Raw genomic sequence first — 23,023 nt, 5'->3', positions numbered from 1 at the left:
CGGGGCGGCGGCGGAGCCGGGGCGCGGCGAGGACGGGGCGGCGGGCCGCAGGCGGGGGGCCATGGGCAAGGACTACTACCAGACGCTGGGCCTGGCCCGCGGCGCGTCGGACGAGGAGATCAAGCGGGCCTACCGCCGCCAGGCGCTGCGCTACCACCCGGACAAGAACAAGGAGCCCGGCGCCGAGGAGAAGTTCAAGGAGATCGCCGAGGCCTACGACGTGCTCAGCGACCCGCGCAAGCGCGACATCTTCGACCGCTACGGGGAGGAAGGTGCGTGCGCGCGCCGCTTGACAGGCGGAGGCGGGGGGAGAAACCGAGGCCCGGGGGACGGCCCCGGCGGCCGCGGCTGGGCGGGAGGCGGCTCTGGGCGCGTCGTGCGGGGAGCGGGGGCGGCGGCGGCGGGAGGTCCCCCTGCCCGGCGCTGGCCGGGCTGGCAGGCGGGGAGCGGGGGCGACCGCAGGAGGCCTCGCTGTGGTCCAGCTGCCCGTCTGTGACTCAGCCTGGCTCCCGGACCCAAGACACGCGCGGCCTTTATGTAAGATGGTGGCGGAGCCAGGGCGCGCCGGGGACAACTTGAAAAGCTCCGTGTCTTTTGTACCTTCCCTCCCCGCCCCTCCCACGCCCTCCAGCAGCCCCGAGGGTGCCAAGAGCACGCAGTTAGGGAAGGCAGACCTGCTGCCCCCACCCCCGGCCTTTGCTCTCTGGTCTCTCGGTGGGTTCTTGCAGGGTTGCCAGGGACGGTGGGCCAGCCGGGAGGTGGCAGGGCCCGAGCGGCACCGGGCGATGCCCGCCCGAGGCCTGGTGCCGGTCGCCACTGTCACGCCACCCAGAAAGGCCTGGAAGGTTTGCTGCTGTTGCTGCAAAAGCTTGGGGGTCTCTCCCTGGACCTTCCTGGCCCGCCCACCGCACTGTTCCTCCCCGAGGGTTCACAAGCTCTTTCTGTCTTGCTGGCCAGCTGCCTGACAACTTCCGGTTTTGCCTTTCAGGCCTGAAGGGCAGTGGTCCCAGTGGCGGGAGCAGCGGCGGTGCTAATGGCACCTCCTTCAGCTACACATTCCACGGGGACCCCCACGCCATGTTTGCGGAGTTCTTCGGGGGTCGCAATCCCTTCGATAACTTCTTCGGGCAGCGGAACGGCGAAGAAGGCATGGACACCGACGACCCGTTCTCTGGCTTTCCCCTGGGCATGGGGGCCTTCACCAACATGAACTTCAGCCGCTCCCGGCCCTCCCAGGAGCCCACCCGGAAGAAGCAGGACCCGCCCGTCACCCACGATCTCCGGGTCTCCCTCGAAGAGATCTACAGCGGCTGCACCAAGAAGATGAAAATCTCCCACAAGCGCCTGAACCCCGACGGAAAGAGCATTCGCAACGAAGACAAGATCTTGACCATCGAAGTGAAGAGAGGGTGGAAAGAAGGGACCAAAATCACCTTCCCCAAGGAGGGCGACCAGACCTCCAACAACATTCCAGCCGACATCGTCTTTGTTTTAAAGGACAAGCCCCACAATATCTTTAAGAGGGACGGTTCCGATGTCATTTACCCAGCCAGGATCAGCCTGCGGGAGGTAAGGCGCTAGGGGGGCCGGCACCCGTGGAGAGAGGGCCGCCCTTGGGAGCCCGCGGTGTTTGCTGCGGCAAATGCCCGTGAGCGCTTCGTGGGTACCAGGCGCTGGCTCTGCCAGGGCTTCTGTCCTGGTGGCCTGGGTCGCTTTTGGGGCAGGGGCTCGGCTTTCACACGAGGCAACGTCAGGGCAAGCGCGGTGCTTAGTGAACCACGTTCCACCTAATGCTGTCCTTTTGCTCCCCAAGGCTCTGTGTGGCTGCACGGTGACCGTCCCCACTTTGGACGGCAGGACCATACCCGTGGTCTTCAAAGACGTCATCCGGCCGGGCATGAGGCGCAAAGTCCCCGGAGAAGGCCTCCCCCTCCCCAAAACACCCGAGAAGCGCGGGGACCTCATTATCGAGTTCGAAGTGATCTTCCCCGAGAGGATCCCCCAGACGTCAAAAACCGTACTTGAGCAGGTTCTTCCAAAATAGGGCCCTGCGCTCCCTCCAAGGACTAACCAGGGACATTTCCAGAGCGCGAGGATTTCCAGACCTTTCCACCAGTGGTGGGCCCGTGAGCGGGTGAGGGCCCAGGGAGGGCTTCCGTACTGCTGACTGTTTTCCAGAGAATATATTACAATCTTTCAAAGTGGCGCACTAGACTTCAGTGGTTTTTTGAGCAATAGGGCGGCAGGCGGTGGGGAGCGCAGGTAAAGGTACCCACTGAGTCGTGCGTCCTTTCCAGGTGGGCCCCCCCCCCTTCAGTCTCCTCCCGCACAAGAGGCAGACTGTCAGCTGGACCTGGCCTTCTGTAGTCCCTTTGTTTCCAGCTGTTGGTGGGAGGGGCGTCTAACCCGCTTTCTTAGTTCCCAGACTCGGTACATTCCCCTCCCTCGGTTGTGTGATCAGTCTGTGTTTTATTCTGTATCTGTCTCCGACGTCTTGCTCTTCCCCCGGAGAAGCCTGCCTTCTTTTTTGCCATCTCAAATTGAGAACCTAGCCGATTTCTGCAGAACTGCCTGGCCGGCGCCCACCAGCAGTACCTCGTTCCCGCGGGACCACGACAGGGAGAGCCGGCCTCCAGCAAGTGAGTCGCACGGCAGCCGCTCCTGCCCGGGGCCGGGGGCTCTGGGAGGCCGAGCGGGCTATTCCCGGCCCACACCCTTTCCTGTCCCGGAAGGCAATCTTACAGCAAATCTGGCGCGGCAACAGAAGCCCTGGTCAACTTCTGTTCCCTTCTTAAACCAACGGACTCTGGACTCTTTTCAAAAGGATCTGTTCCTTTTGAATTTTGCACAGCCCTAGCTATAATCCCTTTTGATAAAAGGGTCTTTGCTTCTGATTACAGGAGCACTGCGGATCGCCTGTAAATATGTTTTTATAATTCCGTGTAAAGTTGGTGTGCACGCAAACAAAGCCAGTCCCCGACGGCTCCCGCTCTGTAAAGGGCCACGTTGGAATCCAGAAGAAATCTCGCGGGAAGGGCAGTTGGAAACGAGTGTCTGTTCCCTAGAGGCCAGTCTGGTGCTCAGCTCTTCCGACTCATTGTTATAAGTTGCCACTGCCTCTGAGACCAAAGTGCGACCTGTCAGTGCGCGGCACAACGGCATTAAAGACTGATGCTAACCTCGGGAGCGGTTCTGCGACTCTTGCTTGAGTGTTCTGTTGTCCTGGGCGGGGCTGGGTAGTGTTAAGGGCGGGAGAAAGACGGGAGAAAGACATCTGTGTAGGCTCGAGATATCTCCTCCCTGGGCCTGAGGTGGGGTAGAAAACAACCAGCCCGGAATCTAGATGCAAACATCCAAAGAGGCCGGAGTGCAGTTGGGTTCAGTATTGTTTTGTTTTTGTTTTTGTTTTTTTTCTTGGTCAAGGTTGGGACCCAAGTCAAGGGGCAGAGGATGGGCTCCTGTTCTCTCTTACAGGCATTCTGACTTCCTCTGGGGGTGGTCCAGGGACCCAAAAAGTATATGTCACTCACCCCCTGAGTGCTTGGCCGCCCCTTCTTGCTACAACAGGCTGGGCGTCGGGCAGGCGTGGCCAAGCCAGAGCTAGAATTCCAGCAGTTTGGCCTGCAGCTGCCTTTTCCTTGTAGGTTATTTTGAGGAACTGGTTTTATTATAAAGTGAGCAGCTACATAGAGTCAGTATTGCTAATTTGGCACAAGATATTTCAAAGTCAAAATCTAATTGGACTAGGAATTACTTTGCCTTCCCACTGAAGCAGTTGAATCCGGGGGCAGCACTGTCAAACAGGGCTTTTTTGCAATGGTAGGAATGGTCTTTATCTGTTCTTTCAAAACTTAAATTCTTAATAATTAAAAACTAAACATTGAGTTCCTCGCCAAAGTACCCAATCATGGCTGGTGGCAGCTATTGGGCAGCCCAAGTCTTAGAGGGATCTTTACCCAAGTTTGGTTTGTGATTTTTTTTTTTAAAAGAGAAATCAGTCTTATCAAGCCAGGAAACAGCATATGGGTGTGAAGGAGGGGACCCCTGAAATACCAGAGCCAAGCGGGACCTGATCAGAAAATATTGGGCAACCTTGGGCCCCAGGATCACGCTTTTAGCAGAACCAGCCCTGGCCTCAGTAGCACTGCTGCCCTACTAAGTGCCTTCCAATAGAGCCGGCCCCTGTGAATTTCCCATTGACGTTCCTCGGCCACAAAGCACGGAACCTGCAGGGACACGCGGTCCTGGGAACGCACCACACGGGAATAGCTGTCCTGGGTGCCTGTGAAGGGCTTAGGCAGATCAGTACTTTGAGCAACAAGTTCACGGTCAAAAAGAAAGGACCAGAGCGGAGAGAAAGACTGCTGCTGGGAAGCACCTTGATTTTTCTCCAGGGCCTCCACTGGGCAGGCGGAAGGCGCCTGGGGCTGAGGCAAGTGAACTTGTCCCTCCCGTGTCCTTCTTCGCTGTCTCTAAATGTATTTGTCTATTCCCAAGCCGCCCTCCAAGCTGGGCGGTTCCGCGCTGCTCAGCGTGTCAGCACACGTGGCGCTTCCTCGTTCTTTAAGGACCCACCTGCAAGACGATTTTCCGTACCTCAGCGATTCATTTTTACCTGAGCCACATGCCGGTGCCAAACTCAAAAGGTGCACGCATCGTTTGGGCGGGGAAAAGTCAACTCCCCTCGCTCCCTCCCTCGGGCCGGCTGTGTTTAAGTAAAAACTGTGCCTCCTCCGAGACGGAGCGCCTGAGCTTACATAAGCGGAAGCATAACACATATATTTTCAGTTTTTCAGATTTTGGATGCACAGTCAGCCCGAAACTGAAAACGTGCTCGGGCGGGGCTGCTGAAACCAGCTGGCTGTCAGGTGCCCCGAACCCCTGCAGGCCTGGGGCACCCAGGAAACACCACCCTGGAGTTTTCTGGGGCTGCTGAAGCCTGTCACCACCAGCTTGGGGGGCTTAGCACAGAAATGGGTTCTCTCACAGTTTAGGGGGTGAGAGCCCCAAATCGAGGTGCCGGCAGGATGGGTCTTTGCTGGAGGTTCTGAGGGAGACAGTGGTAGGAGGTGGGGGCCCGCGGGGGCCTCAGGAAGGCAATTTGTTCCAGGCTTCTCTCCCGGCATCCTTTGCACCCCCAGCTCTGCCTCTGTCTTCACGTGGCCCTGCCCTTGCGTGTCTCTGTGTCTTCCAGTTTAGGGCCGGCCCCAATCCAGGATCAAGATCCCCGGCTTAATTGCACTGTAAGTTTCCCGGTAGACATTTCTTTTGTGGGGGGCAAGGGGGCGCAACCATTCAACACACTGCCCTGGGCTAGGAGGGCAGGGAGGAGGAGGGGGACCTGGCAGGTCCCGGGGATGAGGGGCAAGCATCACCCCCGTGGCCTGCAGTGGCCCCGGGCGGGTCTGGGGACAAGCCAGGCGTCTGGGGCAGGCTGGGGTGTTCCAGGCCGAGGAGAAGCTGGTGCAAAGTTGCTGAGTCTCCGCAAACTTGCTTTCGCCCGGAAGTCTGAGCTGGGCCCTTGGGGTGGCTAGTCTCAATGGCAGCCCCTGCCCTTGGGAAGATCCTAACCGAGGGCAGAAGGAAAGCCTCGGCCCTCGGGGGCGGGTTTGGGGGGGGAGGGGGAGGGTTAGGGACTCAAGTGCTCACGGGCGCCCTCTGGCCGCCGTGGAGGGAACAGCCGGGGGGGGGGGCAGGACAGAGGCTACTGTGCTGGTCCAGATGGGAGAGGATGGGATTCAACCTGGAAGAGGCAGGAAACGATTGAAGATGCGTTTTAGAGATAGACCTGATCAGATCGACAGACAAGCTGAGAGTGCAAGGAAGCCAAGTGTTAAATTGTCTCCCCTAAAAGGATCGTCTCAAGCCCTCAGTCCACCCCCCCCCAGCCCCCTAACTGTGCATGTGGCAACCTTTGGGAACAGGGTCATTGCAGGTGGAAGTAGTTAAAAAGGAGGGCAGATCAGGTTAGGGCAGGGCCTTGGTCCAACGCGAAGGGGAGAAACCACACGGAAACAGAGAATTCGGCCACGTGAGGCCAGCACGAGTGACACGCCAACAAGCCAGGGGACACCGAGGATGGCCGACAAACCAGGAGCTGGACTTGGCCGGCAGGATTCTCCCCTACGGGTTCTGGAAAGAGCACGTCCCTGCTGACATTTCGATTTCAGACCTTGGTCTCCAGAAGGGCGAGAGAATATATCGCGGTAGTTTTAAGCCCCTCTCCCCCTTTGTTGCTGCAACCCCAGGAAACCGGGAGTCACGGCTAAGTCCAAGTTCGCGGCCTGGGGCCACTGAAGGATGGAGCTGCCATCTCCGAGCTGGGAAAAGCAGGGTAGGGGGCAGGTTTGGGGCATGGATGGGGGACCTCAGTTCTAGGACATGTGCAGTCTGGGGCAGCCTGAGACACCCTGGGGGCACAAATCAAGTTAGAAACAGGCCTCCGAGGCCGCGGGGAGAACGCCAGCACACGCCGGGGCTGCGTCCCTGAGTCCTTTATCATGGCTACCACCCACCCGCCTCCAGAAAGCAGCGTGGCCAGCGCTGCCCGAGAGAAGCAGGCGAGCTGCATGAGTACATTTAAACTTTAAATTAAAATCGCAGCAACAAATAAACGACATCAAATTTCCCGTTTTAGCCAAGTGGGACTGGTTACATTTACACCATCGCCCCCACCCATCACCGAAACTTTTCCATCACCCTCGAAGAGAAGGTCCTTGTCTCACACCCCAGTCCAAACACGCGTCTCCATCTGTAAAATCCCCTGGGGGGGGGGCTGCTAACTCATTCCTGCCTCCCCATCTCCCCAAGAGCAGGTGTGCAGGGGCAGCTCAGCTGCCAGCCTCGAGCAGGGCAGTGGACACATTCCCACAGGGGACGCTGGCCCGGCCGAGGCAGCCAGTCACTCAGGCAGGGTGGCAGAGGTCAGCCGAGCAGGAAGCCAGAGACAATAGCTGTGCCTGCTGCCTGGGCAGTCGCCGTGATTGCCAGCTGGGTGGGGCCGGCGGTGCAGCCCAGGGCCAGCTCTCCGCTGTCCCTTTCCGGGTCTGCAGGCCCTGGCCGGGCTGGGTCACGCAGCAGCTCAGCCCGCAGTTTGCACAGACTCAGTTGGCCGGAGCAGGAGTGCAGCAGCGAGAGGCCTGCCTCAAAGAACTACAATTCCCAGAAAGCACCATGTACTCCTGGTCCAGCTCCTGCTGCCGGAGGAGGCAGCTGTGAACCAGAACAGGAACTCTTCAGCTGGCCTGGGAACACAGCGTCCCTGCTTACCAGGTGCCTGTCTTGAGTGTGCCTTCGGTTCTTGGACCTGCCAGAGAAATCCCGGTTACAAACCTAATCTGGAGGCGGTGAGATGATCTCCTTGCAGATATGCTAAGATGCTGCTTGGCGCAGCCTCCGGGCACAAAAGAGACTCAGCCTCTGCCCTCAGGGATCCCACAGCCAGATGGAGGAGGGAGGCCCCCCCCAGAGGTCAGCTCCCTGCGGTTGCAGCGCCTTGGGATGGCTGGATCCTCGCACAAAATAGATGCTCAATAAATATTCGCGCAGCGAGCGCAAAGGAAAGCGCCATCCGGTTCTTGCCGCCGCCCCGTGGCAGCCCTCCACGCTGCTGTCCCCGCTCCCACAGTCAGCCTACCCCGGGGATGTGCCTGCAGAGGCAGGGCAGCGCCTGGCAGGGAGCAGGCGCATATGAAATATTTGACGAGTGAATGAATGAATGCCCTTGTCCATTGTGAAGGTCTTGGACGAGAAGACAGTCGGGACCCCTCCCCCCCTTCCCCCCATTCATTCGGGCCCCCCACCCGCCGGCCGGGAATGAATGCGTCTTTTGATCCACCCCGAGGACGGCCGGGCTGGGGCCGGGACAGGCCGGGCGGGTGACCGGTTTGGGGGCTGCCCTGGATCCCCTCCCAGGTCTTCTGCTGGGTTCGCGCCTCCGGACGTCGGGAGTTCGCATCTTCCCTTCCCCCGCAAAGCAGAAATCCACCCTGGGTCACCTGGCTCCCACGGCCCTAGTCCCCCTCCCCCTTACCCTCCCAGCGCCCCAGACGACGCTGGGCGAGCAGCACGTGGTTCACGGCCGCAGCTCCCCATTGGCCGCACGCCGCCTCGCTCCCGCGATTGGCCGGGGCCCAGCCGCGGCTCCCCCCTCGGCCGCGCTGCGGTGGTTCAGCCCGCCGCGGCCCAGACGGGGCGGAACGGTCCACCGCGCCTCACCGCGGGGGGGTGGGGAGATCGGGAAGAGCCTCTGGAATGTCTCGGTCGGGCGCCCCGAGCGCCGGGCGGCGCGGATTGGCGGCGAGCGCCGGGCGGGAGGCGCTGATTGGCCGCGGGCGGGCGCCGGCCCCGCCCCTCCCGGCGGCAGCTGCGGGGTCGGGCCCGGCCCGGAGTTTGCGGGCGGCCGAGCGGGGCGCGCGCGGGGCGGCGGCGGCGCGCAGGTGAGTGCTTCCCCGCGGCGGGGCGCGGGCCCCCGGGAACCAAGGCGCGGGGGGCGCGGGGGAGCCGGCCGATCGGGCGGCCCCCGGGGTGGGGCCGGGCCCGTGGACGCGGGGATGCCCGCACCCGCCTCCCGCAGGGGGGCGCAAAAGCCTCTCGGCTGCCGGGCAGGGGGCTCCAGCCGCGCCCACTGCCCCCCGGGACACTTCCCATCCCGACGGGGATGAGCGTGGGATCGGTATTAAAGCCCCCCTACCCTTGTATCCTCCCCGGAGCTGGCCGCGTCCGAGCCGGGGCTCCCCTGGGAGGTCCGGGGGTCCCCATGATGGTCTCAAAAAAGCCAGACCGGCTGGAATGTCAGTGCTTCCGTGTCAGGAAATTCGTCCAACCATCCCTGACCCCCGAACACCTCGTGGGAGCGGGTGTTAACTTCTTTCGGAGGTGAGGTGGAAGCCCCAGAGAGGTGGAGTGAGTGGTCCAAGGTCACACAGCTCCAAGAGGCTCAAGTGGGACTCGAACCCGAAGTCTCTGAATCTGGGCTATGCGTAAAATATGAAGGAGCGACCTAATAGAGAGGAAGCGCCCGGGTACAGGCTCTCAGGGGAGGCGGACTCCTGAACCGAAGCCTGAATTGGAGTCCAGGCCACCAGACTCCAGGCCCGGTGGCTCCGTGGATCAGGTGTACGCCACCCGTTTCTCCCCTTTAACATCAGCAGGGCCACACCTGCTGAGCTTTGCCTCCACCTCCCCCCCCACCCCGAGGTCACCAGACACCAGCTGCTCAAACAGGAAGCTGCCCCCCTGTTCTTTCTGCTTGGAGCTGGAAAGACAAGGCTAAGATACCTCCTGGGTCGTGGGAAGAGCGTGGCATCGTGGGGGGGCCGGAGGTGTAATGGGCAGGGGGCCAGGACGCCGGGGTCCTCAGCCGGTTGACGTGCTCCCTGGAAACACCCTGGAGCCGGTTTTTCAAGACTGAATCAGGGTTTCTCCAGCCCTTGCCAAAGCTCTACCCTGCTGGAAGGCGGAGTCTGGGCGTGGCACCCCTCCCAGCCTTGTGTGAGCTCCCAGGAACCCCCTTCCTTCTCCCCGCGGGGGCCCCCCATGCTTCTGTGTGGCTCTGGGGTTGCTGCTACATTTCCGGTCCTTCGCAGTAACCAGAGGGGATTCCAGCTCCCAGCTCTGTTCAGGTTTGAGGGGAGACTGGGGAGGCCAGCTTAGCAGATCTACAGCCCGCATGTTGTGGGGGGCTTCTCTGAGGATAGGGGTTCTCAGAGCAGGGAAAACCAGATATTCTTTCCTTTCATTCATTTATTGAACAGAGAATGCAACCAACACGAAGCAGATACAAAAATCCCTGCTCTCGGGGAGCTGGTGGGAAGCAGGCAACACAGACGTTAACCAGTTTAAAATAAAGAAGACACCTTCAGATCGCGAGAAGAGCTATGCATAAAATATAAAGGGGTGACATTCTAGAGAGGGCGCGGGGAGAGAGGCTCTCAGGGGAGCTGACTCTGGAGCCCCAGCCAGAATGACCGAAAAAATGGAGCCAGTCTAGCAGAGACCGAGCAGAAGGCACAACCCTGTGGCTGGCCCGAGCGTGGACAGGCGTGGCTGGGGCAGGAGATGCGGCTGGAGCAGCGATTCTGGGTCCCAGTAAGGAATTTGGAGTAAGGTGGAGAACGGCTGGAAGGTTTGAGGCAAGGGAGTGGTGTGATCTGGTTTATGTTTTAAAATAGAGACACAGAGTTAAATAACAGTCCTAGCCTGGAAGACAAGCGTTCAACCAGGGGAACATATAATTAAAGTGCCAGGGCCGGAGTCTCCAGACCACAGGAGTGGTTCCAGAGGCTGGGGCAAGCCAGGGAGGCTGCTCGGTGGAGGCGGCGTGGAGGTCGGCCTTGCCAGACCTGGAGAAATGGGCTGTTCCTGGTCAGGGCAGGGCGGGGGAGGGAAAAACAATAATAATGATAGAATTTTGCCCATTTTTCAGATGCGGAGATTGAGGCCCTGTAAAGTGAAGTGACTTGCCCACAGCCACACAGCCTGGTAAGTGGCAGAGATGGGATTCGAACCCCGGCTACTTCCCCTCTGGGCCTGGAAGACAAATTCATTAAGCACCCGCCTGCCTCACCACCGTGATTCCCAGGTCACAAGGGAGGGCACAGAAGCCAGCCTGAACCGGAGCAGTGGTGTGGGAGGTAGGAGAAAGTACTCAGAGTGGTTAAGACACCCGCTTGAGGTCACACAGCTAGGGAGAAATGAAACCGGGCTCCAGACCCATTTTCTTAGCATCTTGTCTCCTGCAGGATAACGTGGGGTGGAGGGAGGGTTAAGGGAGAGATGAGGATTTTCTTTTTAGCATTATTGAGTGTGAGGAGATACCTTGAGAGAGCAGAACTGATTTATTCATTCGGAATTTATTTCTTGTCAAATATTCAGCGAGTGCTTATGTGGGCCAGATCCTGTGATGGGTGCTAGGACTAGAGAGATGAGAGAAGTGATAAAAGACTAGTATCTACCATATATAAAGAGTTCTCACAAATCAATAATAATAATAACAATGAAAACAGACTATACGATGAAAAACCAGGCAAAATCAGGGTAGCTGGGTTTCTTCCACAGTATCTCAAGGTTCTGGGAGTGAGTCTCCTAACAAAAAGCCAGAGGCTGCATAATCTTTTGTGCTCTAGCCTTGGAAGTCATATAGCATTGCTTCTGTCATATTCCATTGATCAGAGCAGTCCAAGCCCATGTGGATTCACAGGGAGGAGACACAGAACTCACCTTTCAAGGGGAACACTGTCTCGATATTTTCAGCTCTGTTTAAAACACGAAACTGATTGCAGCAAAGAATGCACAACTATGTGATTATACCAAATACCATTGATTGTATACACTTTGGATCAATTGTAGGCTTTATTAATATGTATCAATAAAATTGATTTGGTCAAAACAAAACAAACACAATAAAAAGGGTGAAAAAAACAGGACAGTCACAACAGGGTAAATAAACCCAAATGGCTAATACGTATGTAAAAAGACACTTAGCATCATTGATTTCAGAAGGTGGAGAAGTTCTCCCTACCTTCAAGGGGCTCCCTGGCTAGAAGGAGCACCTACTATGCGCCCAGCACCGTGCTGGGAAGTGAGGAGGAGCAGCACAGGGGCGGAGCTTGTTGTGCTTTTGCAGGGGGAACAAGACGTTCTTGGGTCCAGGGACCGTTCCCTGTGCCACTTTGTCTTCCCAGAGCAGGGCACAGGCACTCGTGGGCTAGTATTGGGATCTTTCATTCATTAGCTCATTCATCAGATATTTATTGAGCACCTACTATGTGTTGGCACAGTTCCATGCCATTGGGATCTGGGAATGAATATGACAAATAATGGGACAGGCATGTGGTGCTCAGTGGGAGCTGCACGTGCAAAGGCCCTGAGGCAGAATTGTGCCTGGGGTGTTGAACAACGAGCAGGCAGGCATGGCTGGAATGAAGCGAGAGGGAGGAGGTGACGGGGCAGGTTGTGCAGGGCCTTGTGGGCTGTGGGGAGGACACGGGCTTTTCCTCTGGGTAAGGGGGATCTCCTTGGGAAGGGTCAGAGCAGAGGATGGATGTGACATGACTGATGTTTTACAGATCACTCTGGCAGCGGTGTTGACAAGAGCCGGTGCGGGGCAAGGACGGAAGCTGGTGGCTGGGAGGAGGTGACGGCATTCGACTTGGTGAGTGATAAGGCGGCTGGGCCAGGGTGATGCCAGAGGAGGAGAGAGAAGACACGTACGCAGCCTGAGGGCGGGTGCTGCCAGCTGGGCTCCACGGAGTCCAGGAGGGCTCCCTGGAAGAGGCAGCCCAAAGGCCGTCACCTGATACGATCTGATGCTCACCGTGACCCGTGTGCAGGCCCAGGGAGCCTGAGCTGCTGAGGGGACAGATGTGTGGTTATGAGCTTGGCCTTGGGAGTGGCACCGACCTGGAGGGCGTGACCAGGCCAGAGGACTTGGGACATGTGACCTAAAAATACAACCAGAAACACTTCCCCGCCATCTAAAGCGCCCCACACAACCTGTCCCATCCCTTCCTTGCCCTCGCGTCTTCTTCCTCTCCCCTCTTGCTCACTCCCTCCAGCTGCTCCTCACCTCACCGTTCCAGGAGCCGGAGGGAATGTGGGAGCACCTGTGTATTAGCCAAAGGGGGGCTGATGCAAAATACCAGAAATCTGCTCGGCGTTATAAAGGGTATTTATTTGGGGTAGGAGCTTACAGATACCAGGCCATAAGGCATAAGTCACTTCCCTCACCAAAGTCTGTTTCCACGTGTTGGAGCAGGATGGCTGCCGACGGCTGCGAGGGTTCAGGCTTCCTGGGTTCCTCCCTTCCCGGGGCTTGCTTCTCTCTGGGCTCAGCGTCCCTCTCTTCCCGGGGCTGGCTTCTCTTCCTCTGCGAACTTAATTCCTTGGCCTGCAGCTTAAGTCTTCAGCATCAAACTCCAACATCGAAAACCCTCACCTCTGTCCCTTGCCGTGCCTTTTATCTGTGAGCCTCACCCACCAAGGGGCGGGGACTCAACGCCCTCATCATAACTCAATCACGCCCAGGTCCAGATCAGAGTACAAGCATAATCTAATATTTCCTTTTGGAATCCATCAATTATATCAGACTGCTACAGCCTGAGTCAGGTCCCGTCCCCCCCCCCCTCTCCCCAGAACACTCCATGGCTCCCATCTCACTCAGAGCAAAAGCCAAAAGTCCTCCCCGCCGTCTCCTCCTTCCACTTGCCCTCGGGGTCACGGCTTCAGCCAGCCTGGCCTCTTGGCTTGTTCCTCAAACATACCGAGGATGTTCCCACCTCAGGGCTATTGTACCAGCTGTGCCCTGTGCCAGGAACGTATTTGTGCCACGTGTTTGCACAGGTGCTTCCTCCTCTCGTTTGGGCTTTGAGTCTAGTGTCACTTGCTCAGATCCTCAGAGAGGCCCTCCCTGACCTGCCTGACAAGATACAGAGCACCTATTTTGTCTTCTTTTCTTCAGAACACTATTTTTTTGGGGGGTAGGGGTGCTACCAGGGCCAGAGATTAAACCCAGGACCTTGTATGTGGGAAGCCGGCGCCCAACCACTGAGCCACATTGGCTTCCCTGGGTTGGTTTTCTCATTTCTTTGTTTTGTTTTTAGGAGGCACCGGGAATCGAACCTGGGGCCTCCCAATGTGGGAAGCAGGCGCTCAACTGTTTGAGCCACATCCACTCCCCTCTTATAAATTATGTGTTATATTCGACACTTACACCTTTGCTGCTTCACTCTGCATCTTCATTTCTGGTCTGTACGCTTCTGGGGAGCGTGGCCGGAGCCCCAGACAGCCTCTACAGGCCTCTTCTGTGTCTGCTTATACCCTCGGTGGTACTGGGAAACTGCGTCTCTTTTTTGTTGCATCATTTTGCTGCGTCAACTCTCTGTGTGTGCAGTGCCATTCCTGGGTAGGCTGCACTTTTTTTCACCTGGGGCAGCTCCTTGCAGGGTGCACTCCTTGCGCGTGGGGCTCCCCTATGCGGGGGAGACCCCTGCATGGCAGGGCACTCCTTGCGTGCATCAGCACTGCGCGTGGGCCAGCTCCACACGGGTCAGGAGGCCCCGGGGTTTGAACCCTGGACCTCCCATGTGGTAGGCGGACGTCCTATCCATTGAGCCAAATCCGCTTCATTGCAGCTTTCCCAACATCTAAAATGGTGTCTGGAATGTAGTAAGTGCTCAGTAAATGTTTGTCTGGTAGGAGGGAGGGAAAAAGAGAGAAAGAAATGGCAGAGGAAAAAAGAGGAAAGAGAATATATCAGTCAACACAGGTTTTGCTGCAGTAAAAAAAAAAAAAATCTGCAAAATCTTAGCGGCTGACTGCAAGAAAGATTTGTCCCTTGTCCCTGCTACATGTCCATTGTGACATGCCCATCAGTGGGGGAGCCCATTCACCATAGCCACTCGGGGGCCCAGCCACCACACCAAACACAGCTGGTCGCCCTGCTAGAGAAAAATAACTCTCAAGTCCTTCGCCGCAGCAATTAATTGTTGCAGTCCCAAAGCAGCACGTGTAATTTCCTCTCCCGAGTCATTAGCCAGAACCAGTCACATGCCTACCCAAGCCCAAAGAGGGCTGCAAGTATCATCCACCCAGAATCCTTAGGAAATACTGGGGACAAAGCACAAATGCCTGCAACAGATAGAAAGATGAAGAGAAACTTAACCTCTCTGAGCCTCCATTTCCTTAGCTGTTCAGTGGGTGTAATCATAGCCTAATACAGCCCCACAGGATGTGGTGGGGTGAGGGTTAACTAAGGTAAGGGAGCAGGTAACGTGGCCTCGTCCTAAATACCTGCTGCTGTTATGGTTTTATTATTATTTTAGTTATTTCTCCCCCCTCCATTGTCTGTTCTCTGTGTCCATTCGCTGTGTGTTCTTCTGTGTCTGCTTGGATTCTCATTAGGTGGCCCCGGGAACCGATCCTGGGACCTTCTGGAATGGGAAAGAGGCGATCGTTCTCTTGCGCCACCACAGCTCCCTGGGCTGCTGCGTCTCTTATTGTCTCTCCTCTGTGTCTCTTTGTTGCGTCATCTTGCTGCGTCAACTCTCTGCATTGGCTGTCACTTCTGCGCAGGGCGGCACTCCACGTGGGCCAACTCGCCTTCACCAGGAGGCCCTGAATAGCGACCCCTGGACCTCCTATATGGTAGACTGGAGCCCAGTGGCTTGAGCCACATCCGCTCCCCTGTTTGGGGTTTGCGAACCCAGGCCAGTTTGCTCACTAAATACTTTCCTGCGCCCTGAACCCTCCTTCCCGCCCCACAGATCCCCCGGAGCACCCCTGCCGCTTGCCGCTCATGCCGCTGGGACTAGGGCGGCGGAAAAAGGCACCGCCCCTGGTGGAAAATGAGGAGGCCGAGGCGGGCCGTGGCGGGCTGGGCGTGGGGGAGCCGGGGCCCCTGGGGGGGGGCGGGGTAGGGGCGCCCCACGTGGGCCTGCCCCCCCCGCCCCCGGCCCTGCGGCCCCGCCTCGTGTTCCACACCCAGCTGGCCCACGGTAGCCCCACGGGCCGCATCGAGGGCTTCACCAACGTCAAGGAGCTGTACGGCAAGATCGCCGAGGCCTTCCGCCTGCCGCCGGCCGAGGTACGCCCGGGGAGCAGGTGCTGGAGGCCTGAGCCCCAGGGGACTGTGGGGGGTGGGGGACCAGGCCCGGATGCTGAGTGCCCATCAGGCACCGGAACCCCAGTGGACTGTGGGAGGTGGATGATCAAGACATCGGGTGTTGGAGACCTGAATCCCAAGGGATTATGGGGGAGTGGATAACTAGGACCAGATGCCGAGTTCCCATCAGGCACTGGGAGGCCTGGACCCCAAAGGACTTGAGGCAGGATTGATGACAGGACTGGTGCTGAGACCCCATCAGGCATTGAGTGACCTGGACCCCAGTGAATTGTGGGAGTTGTAGCCACAGCTGGATACTGAATTCCCATCGCACATTGGGCGGCTTTGACCCCAGTGGATTGTGGGAGGTTGATGACAGAACTGGATACTGAGACCTCATCAGGCTTTGGGAGACCTGGACCCCAGTGGATTGTGGGAGTTGTAGCCACAGCTGGATACTGAATTCCCATCGCACATTGGGCGGCTTTGACCCCAGTGGATTGTGGGGGGTTAATGACAGAACTGGATACTGAGATCCCATCAGGCATTGGGAGACCTGGACCCCAGTGGATTGTGGGTGGTGTAGCCACAGCTGGTTACTGAATTCCCACCAGGCATTGGAGGCTTTGACCCCAGTGGGCTGTAGGAGGTGGATGACCAGGACTAATGCTGAGCTCCCATCAGGCACCGGAACCCCAGTGGATTTTGGGAGGTGGATGATCAAGACCAGATGCTGAGTTCCCATCTGGTGTTGGAGACCTGAATTCCAAGGGATTATGGGGGAGTGGATAACTAGGACCAGATACCAAGTTCCCATCAGGCACTGGGAGGCCTGGACCCCAAAGGACTGGGGGCGGGATTGATGACAGGCCTGGGTGCTGAGGTCCTGTCAGGCATTGAGTGACCTGGACCCCAGTGGATTGTGGGAGTTGTAGCCACAGCTGGATACTGAATTTCCACCACACACTGGATGGCTTTGACCCCAGTGGATTGTGGGGGGTTGATGAGCAGGACTGGATGCTGAGTTCCCATCAGACACTGGGAGGCTTTGACCCCAGTGGATTGTGGGGGCTGGGTGACCAGGCCTGGATGCTGAGTTCCCATCAGGCTTTGGGAGACCTGGACCCCAGTGGATTTTGGGAGTTGTAGCCGCAGCTGGATACTGAATTCCTACCACACATTGGGAGGCTTTGACCCCAGTGGATAGTGGGGGGTTGATGAGCAGGACTGGATGCTGAGTTCCCATCAGGCATTGGGAGGCTTTGACCCAGTGGATTGTGGGGGGTTGATGAGCAGGCCTGGGTGCTGAGTTCCCATCAGACACTGGAACCCCAGTGGATTGTGGAAGGTGGATGATCAAGACCAGATGCTGAATTCCCAGTGGGTGTTAGAGACCTGATTCCAATGAATTACGGGGGAGTGGATTACCAGGACCAGATACTGAGTTCCGATCAGGCACTGGGAGGCTTGGACCACAAAGGACTTGGGTGGGGGTTGATGACAGGACTGGATGCTGAGATCCTGTCAGGCATTGCGTGACCTGGACCCCAGTGGATTGTGGGAGTTGTAGCCACAGGTGGATGCTGAGTTCCCACCAGGCATTGGGAGGCTTTGACCCCAGTGGATTGTGGGGGGTTGATGAGCAGGCCTGGATGCTGAGTTCCCGTCAGGCACTGGAACCCCAGTGGATTGTGGAAGGTGGATGATCAAGACCAGATGCTGAATTCCCAGTGGGTGTTAGAGACCTGAATCTCAATGAATTATGGGGGAGTGGATAACTAGGACCAGATGCCGAGTTCCTATCAGGCACTGGGAGGCCTGGACCCCAAAGGATTTGGGGGGGTTAATGACAGGACTGGATGCTGAGATCCCATCAGGCTTTGGGAGGCCTGGACCCCAAAGGACTGTGGGGAGTTGATAACAGATCTAGGTGCTGAGACCCCATCAGGCATTGGGAGACCTGGACCCCAGTGGATTGTGGGAATTGTAGCCATAGCTGGATGCTGAGTTCCCACCAGGCATTGGAGGCCTGGACTCTAAATGACTGTGGGGAGTTGATGACAGGACTGGATACTGAGATCCCATCAGGCATTGGGTAACCTGGACCCCAGTGGATTGTGGGAGTTGTAAACACAGCTGGTTACTGAATTCCCACCAGGCATTGGAGGCTTTGACCCCAGTGGGCTGTAGGAGGTGGATGACCAGGACTAATGCTGCGCTCCCATCAGGCACCGGAACCCCAGTGGATTGTGGGAGGTGGATGATCAAGACCAGATGCTGAGTTCCCATCTGGTGTTGGAGACCTGAATTCCAAGGGATTATGGGGGAGTGGATAACTAGGACCAGATACCAAGTTCCCATCAGGCACTGGGAGGCCTGGACCCCAAAGGACTGGGGGCGGGATTGATGACAGGCCTGGGTGCTGAGGTCCTGTCAGGCATTGAGTGACCTGGACCCCAGTGGATTGTGGGAGTTGTAGCCACAGCTGGATACTGAATTTCCACCACACACTGGATGGCTTTGACCCCAGTGGATTGTGGGGGGTTGATGAGCAGGACTGGATGCTGAGTTCCCATCAGACACTGGGAGGCTTTGACCCCAGTGGATTGTGGGGGCTGGGTGACCAGGCCTGGATGCTGAGTTCCCATCAGGCTTTGGGAGACCTGGACCCCAGTGGATTTTGGGAGTTGTAGCCGCAGCTGGATACTGAATTCCTACCACACATTGGGAGGCTTTGACCCCAGTGGATAGTGGGGGGTTGATGAGCAGGACTGGATGCTGAGTTCCCATCAGGCATTGGGAGGCTTTGACCCAGTGGATTGTGGGGGGTTGATGAGCAGGCCTGGGTGCTGAGTTCCCATCAGACACTGGAACCCCAGTGGATTGTGGAAGGTGGATGATCAAGACCAGATGCTGAATTCCCAGTGGGTGTTAGAGACCTGATTCCAATGAATTACGGGGGAGTGGATTACCAGGACCAGATACTGAGTTCCGATCAGGCACTGGGAGGCTTAGACCACAAAGGACTTGGGTGGGGGTTGATGACAGGACTGGATGCTGAGATCCTGTCAGGCATTGCGTGACCTGGACCCCAGTGGATTGTGGGAGTTGTAGCCACAGGTGGATGCTGAGTTCCCACCAGGCATTGGGAGGCTTTGACCCCAGTGGATTGTGGGGGGTTGATGAGCAGGCCTGGATGCTGAGTTCCCATCAGGCACTGGAACCCCAATGGATTGTGAAAGGTGGATGATCAAGACCAGATGCTGAATTCCCAGTGGGTGTTAGAGACCTGATTCCAATGAATTACGGGGGAGTGGATTACCAGGACCAGATACTGAGTTCCGATCAGGCACTGGGAGGCTTGGACCACAAAGGACTTGGGTGGGGGTTGATGACAGGACTGGATGCTGAGATCCTGTCAGGCATTGAGTGACCTGGACCCCAGTGGATTGTGGGAGTTGTAGCCACAGGTGGATGCTGAGTTCCCACCAGGCATTGGGAGGCTTTGACCCCAAAGGACTGGGGGCAGGATTGATGACAGGACTGGATGCTGAGATCCTGTCAGGCACTGAGTGACCTGGATCCCAGTGGACTGTGGGAGGTGTGTGACCAGGCCTGGACACTGAGTTCCCATCAGGCACTGGATCCCCAGTGGATTGTGGAAGGTGGATGATCAAGACCAGATGCTGAATTCCCGGTGGGTATTAGAGACCTGAATCCCAGTGAATTATGGGGGAGTGGATTACCAGGTCCAGATACCCAGTTCCCATCAGTTCTGGGAGGCCTGGACCCCAAAGGACTGTGGGGAGTTGATAGGACTGGGTGCTGAGACCCCATCAGGCACTGGGAGACCTGGACCCCAGTGGATTGTGGGAATTGTAGCCATAGCTGGATGCTGAGTTCCCACCAGGCATTGGAGGCCTGGACCCTAAATGACTGTGGGGAGTTGATGACAGGACTGGATACTGAGATCCCATCAGGCATTGGGTAACCTGGACCCCAGTGGATTGTGGGAGTTGTAGCCACAGCTGGTTACTGAATTCCCACCAGGCTTTGGAGGCTTTGACCCCAGTGCACTGTAGGAGGTGGATGACCAGGACTAATGCTGCGCTCCCATCAGGCACCGGAACCCCAGTGGATTTTGGGAGGTAGATGATCAAGACCAGATGCTGAATTCCCATTGGTTGTGGAGACCTGAATCCCAAGGGATTATGGGGGAGTAGATAACTCAGACCGGATACCAAGTTCCCATCAGGCACCGGGAGGCCTGGCCTCCAGAGGACTGGGGGCGGGATTGATGACAGGACTGGGTGCTGAGATCCCATCAGGCACTGGGAGACCTGGACTCCAGTGGATTGTGGGAGATGGATGACCAGGCCTGGATGCTGAGGTCCCATCAGGCTTTGGGAGACCTGGACCCCAGTGGCTTGTGGGAGTTGTAGCCCCAGCTGGATACTGAATTCCCACCAGGCATTGGGAGGCTTGGGCCCTAGTGGATTGTGGGGGGGTTTATGAACAGGCCTGGATGCTGAGTTCCCATCAGGCACTGCAGGCCTGGGCTCCGGCCGGCTGTGGGGTGGGGGTCAGCGGCAAGATGCACCAGTCCATAGTACACTGGGAGACCTGCCCCCACTGGCTATGGGAGCTGGAGGGAGGGAGAGCAAGGAAGGAGGGAGTGGGCTTGAGCAGAAAGGAGAAGCAGGAGCCTCGGGAGGGGGTGGTGGGATCTTGCACCCCACCATCATGCCACTAGCATTTATTGAGCACCCACTGTGTACCACTGGAAACAGCAGCGGATTTTTGCTGGGACTCAAATCCCAGGCCTGGCAGAGCTGACATCCCGGTGGGGACCCTGCCCTGCCTCAAGGCAGGAGGTGGCGCCCACTGGCCTTTCGCTGAGCATGTGTCCCCCCCACCCCACCCCCGCAGGTAATGTTCTGCACCCTGAACACCCACAAAGTGGACATGGACAAGCTGCTGGGGGGGCAGATCGGCCTGGAGGACTTCATCTTCGCGCACGTCAAGGGCCAGCGCAAGGAGGTGGAGGTGTTCAAGGCGGAGGAGGCGCTGGGGCTCACCATCACGGACAACGGGGCCGGCTACGCCTTCATCAAGGTGCCTGGGGGGCGCAGAGGGGGGGGGGGTGTGCACCCCGGGGTCCCGGGGCCCTTGACCGTGCCCCTCGGCCCCGCAGCGCATCAAGGAGGGCAGCGTGATCGACCACATCCAGCTCATCAGCGTGGGCGACATGATCGAGGCCATCAACGGGCAGAGCCTGCTGGGCTGCCGGCACTACGAGGTGGCCCGGCTGCTCAAGGAGCTGCCCCGCGGCCGCGCCTTCACGCTGAAGCTCACCGAGCCCCGCAAGGCCTTCGGTGAGGGGGGGGGGGGCTGCAGTGGCCGGCGCCCGCCAGCGGGGGGCGCCCGAGCCCCGCCGGCGTGGCCGGGGAGGGGGGCGCTGGCTGGAGGCGGGAGGAGCGGGAACGCAGGCGCTGCGGGAGGGGGGAGAGGCTGGGGAGCTGGCCAGGAGGAAGCTGCCCCCCCCCCCCCACCGCCGCCCCCCGGCTCCCAGAAACCATTAGCCCAGCCAAGCGCCCCCAACCCGGCCGGGCCCAGAGGATCCAGGCTTGGCTGCCCCGTGCCAGCCCCCCACTTTGCAGTCTAGCCTCGCTGCCTCTCCGGAATGGGCCCCGAGGCCACGGCGGTGGGGGGCGGAGGAGGCTTCAGCACTTCCCCCTCCCCCTGGCAGGTCGGGCCCTTGGAGACGTTGGGAGAGCAGCTGAGTTCCCAGGCCCCCCTCCAGCTTCTCTCCTTCGCAGACCCTACCCCGTCTGTGCCAAGCCCAGGAACCCTGGCCTCCTGGGCTCACCTTGACCGCCCCCACACCCCCCACCCTGGGGACACTGGGAGTCTACGGGAGCTTGGAGAGGGGAGGCCAGGGGGTCTTCCCCCGTGCTCAGTGCCCCCCCCATCCCCCAGATATGATCGGCCAGCGTTCCGCGGGGGGCCGCCCTGGCTCCGGACCCCAGCTGGGCACCGGCCGAGGGACCCTGCGCCTCCGGTCCCGGGGCCCTGCCACCGTGGAGGATCTGGTGAGTGTGCTGGCCGGCCCCATAGCTCTAGGACGCGGGGCAAGGGGACCTCAGTTTCCCCATCTGTGAAACAGCCAAGTTGGGGCCAGGGTTTGGGAAGGATGAACCCAATCACCGTTACAGTCATGTTCTCATGCTGTCGCCCTCCCTCCCCCCCAGCCCTCGGCCTTTGAAGAGAAGGCCATAGAGAAGGTGGATGACCTGCTGGAGAGTTACATGGGCATCAGGGACACAGAGCTGGGTGAGTGGGGTGGCATCTCCGCCAGTCCCCCCACCCCGCCCCTCTGGCCATCAATGCCTCCCCCTCTGCTCTCCCCCCCCCCCAGCGGCCACCATGGTGGAGTTGGGGAAAGACAAAAGGAACCCCGACGAGCTGGCAGAGGCCCTGGACGAAGGCCTCGGCGACTTCGCCTTCCCCGACGAGTTCGTCTTTGACGTCTGGGGGGCCATCGGAGACGCCAAGGTCGGCCGCTACTAGAGCCCGTGAAGACCTGGGGTGGGGGCCCCCGGGGACCCCAGCCTCCTGGCGGGGCAGCCCCCCGGGGAGCCATGTGGAGCCGTGGGGGGCCGGGCCCCGCCCCACTCCAGTCGGTACCGCCCCCTCCTGGTGTCCCAGCCTGGCTGGGATTCCCCCCCCCCCCCCCCCCCCGGGCCCTGCCCTCCCCCTCAAAAGCACCCCGGCTCCCCCACCTACCTCAGCCGGGTCAGGCACGGGGAGGAACCAGCCAAAGTGGGCGGCCACCCCCCGCCCCCACCACTTTCCACATCAGCTGCCAAACGGTCTCCCTGGGGCCCTCGGGTTCCGTTTGGGGGTCGCGACCTCCCCAATTTCCTGAGGCAGGGAATGCAGGAAGGGGGGCATCTGCCCTTGGCAAATGCAGTAACCCCCTCCCCACCGCCGGAGCCCCCGGAGTCTGTTACCTCCACATTGGAAACGAATCTGCTGTGAACCTCCCCCCCCCACCAACCTCCCCTGCCTCTCCCTCGGTCCCCCCCCCGGGGGGGGGGGCGGCAGGGCCGCGGGCGGTGGGCTTTTGTATTTGAACTTGCAGTCTTGAACATAAAGGATCTATCTGCTCTGGGCCTCGGTGTGGTTTCGGGGTGGAGGAAGGGGGGGTGGGCCGGGCTGGGAAAGAATGCAGCAGCTGAGATCCATCCTCTCCCGGCTCCAAATTGAATTAGGCGCCTGCCCCCTCCCACAGTTCCCCCCCAGGAGGCTCCGCCTGGCCCGGGGCCAGCAGGCTTCCAGGCAAGGCAGGGGGGAGGTGGCTTCTCGGCCTGCTGACGGTTCAAATCCCGCTCTCCCTCCAGCCAGGCGACCGGACGCCCT

General features: G+C 58.9%; 2 protein-coding genes and 1 long non-coding RNA gene across 5 annotated transcripts; 2 read left to right on the top strand and 1 right to left on the bottom strand.

Annotated features, from left to right (window-relative positions):
* On the top strand, positions 1–3,183 carry DNAJB1 (DnaJ heat shock protein family (Hsp40) member B1). 2 transcript variants are annotated; one of them, XR_009184084.2, is made up of 5 exons: positions 1–272; positions 989–1,569; positions 1,814–2,029; positions 2,515–2,639; positions 2,901–3,183. XR_009184084.2 is itself a non-coding variant. In XM_058290159.2 (4 exons), exons 1-4 carry the CDS (start codon positions 62–64, stop codon positions 2,542–2,544), a joined length of 1,038 nt encoding a protein of 345 aa, XP_058146142.1. In that variant the 5' UTR covers positions 1–61; the 3' UTR covers positions 2,545–3,183. The 2 variants fall into 2 exon arrangements, 1 of the variants encoding a protein (XP_058146142.1); XM_058290159.2 differs by having other exon boundaries at positions 2,515–3,183.
* A 3,388-nt stretch (positions 3,184–6,571) lies between these two features.
* On the bottom strand, positions 6,572–9,411 carry LOC131276719 (uncharacterized). Its single transcript, XR_011647795.1, has 2 exons — positions 9,280–9,411; positions 6,572–7,306 (listed from the first exon to the last, which is right to left on the bottom strand). It is a non-coding gene; the product is annotated as an uncharacterized lncRNA (long non-coding RNA).
* Positions 8,355–22,776, top strand: GIPC1 (GIPC PDZ domain containing family member 1). 2 transcript variants are annotated; one of them, XM_058290560.2, is made up of 9 exons: positions 8,355–8,438; positions 10,427–10,482; positions 12,069–12,154; positions 15,264–15,583; positions 20,531–20,716; positions 20,796–20,976; positions 21,581–21,693; positions 21,853–21,934; positions 22,020–22,776. In XM_058290560.2, the coding sequence occupies exons 4-9, from the start codon at positions 15,296–15,298 to the stop codon at positions 22,169–22,171; spliced, it is 1,002 nt and encodes a 333-aa protein (XP_058146543.1). In that variant the 5' UTR covers positions 8,355–8,438; positions 10,427–10,482; positions 12,069–12,154; positions 15,264–15,295; the 3' UTR covers positions 22,172–22,776. The 2 variants fall into 2 exon arrangements, with proteins under 2 accessions (XP_058146543.1, XP_071068866.1); XM_071212765.1 differs by lacking the exon at positions 8,355–8,438 and adding an exon at positions 9,415–9,623.
* Positions 22,777–23,023: the final 247 nt, after the last annotated feature.

The sequence above is a fragment of the Dasypus novemcinctus genome, chromosome 30, assembly GCF_030445035.2.
Source record: "Dasypus novemcinctus isolate mDasNov1 chromosome 30, mDasNov1.1.hap2, whole genome shotgun sequence".
Lineage (NCBI taxonomy): Eukaryota > Metazoa > Chordata > Mammalia > Cingulata > Dasypodidae > Dasypus > Dasypus novemcinctus.
Note: the sequence above shows the minus strand (reverse complement) of the source record. Positions and strands in the feature narration are given on the sequence as shown.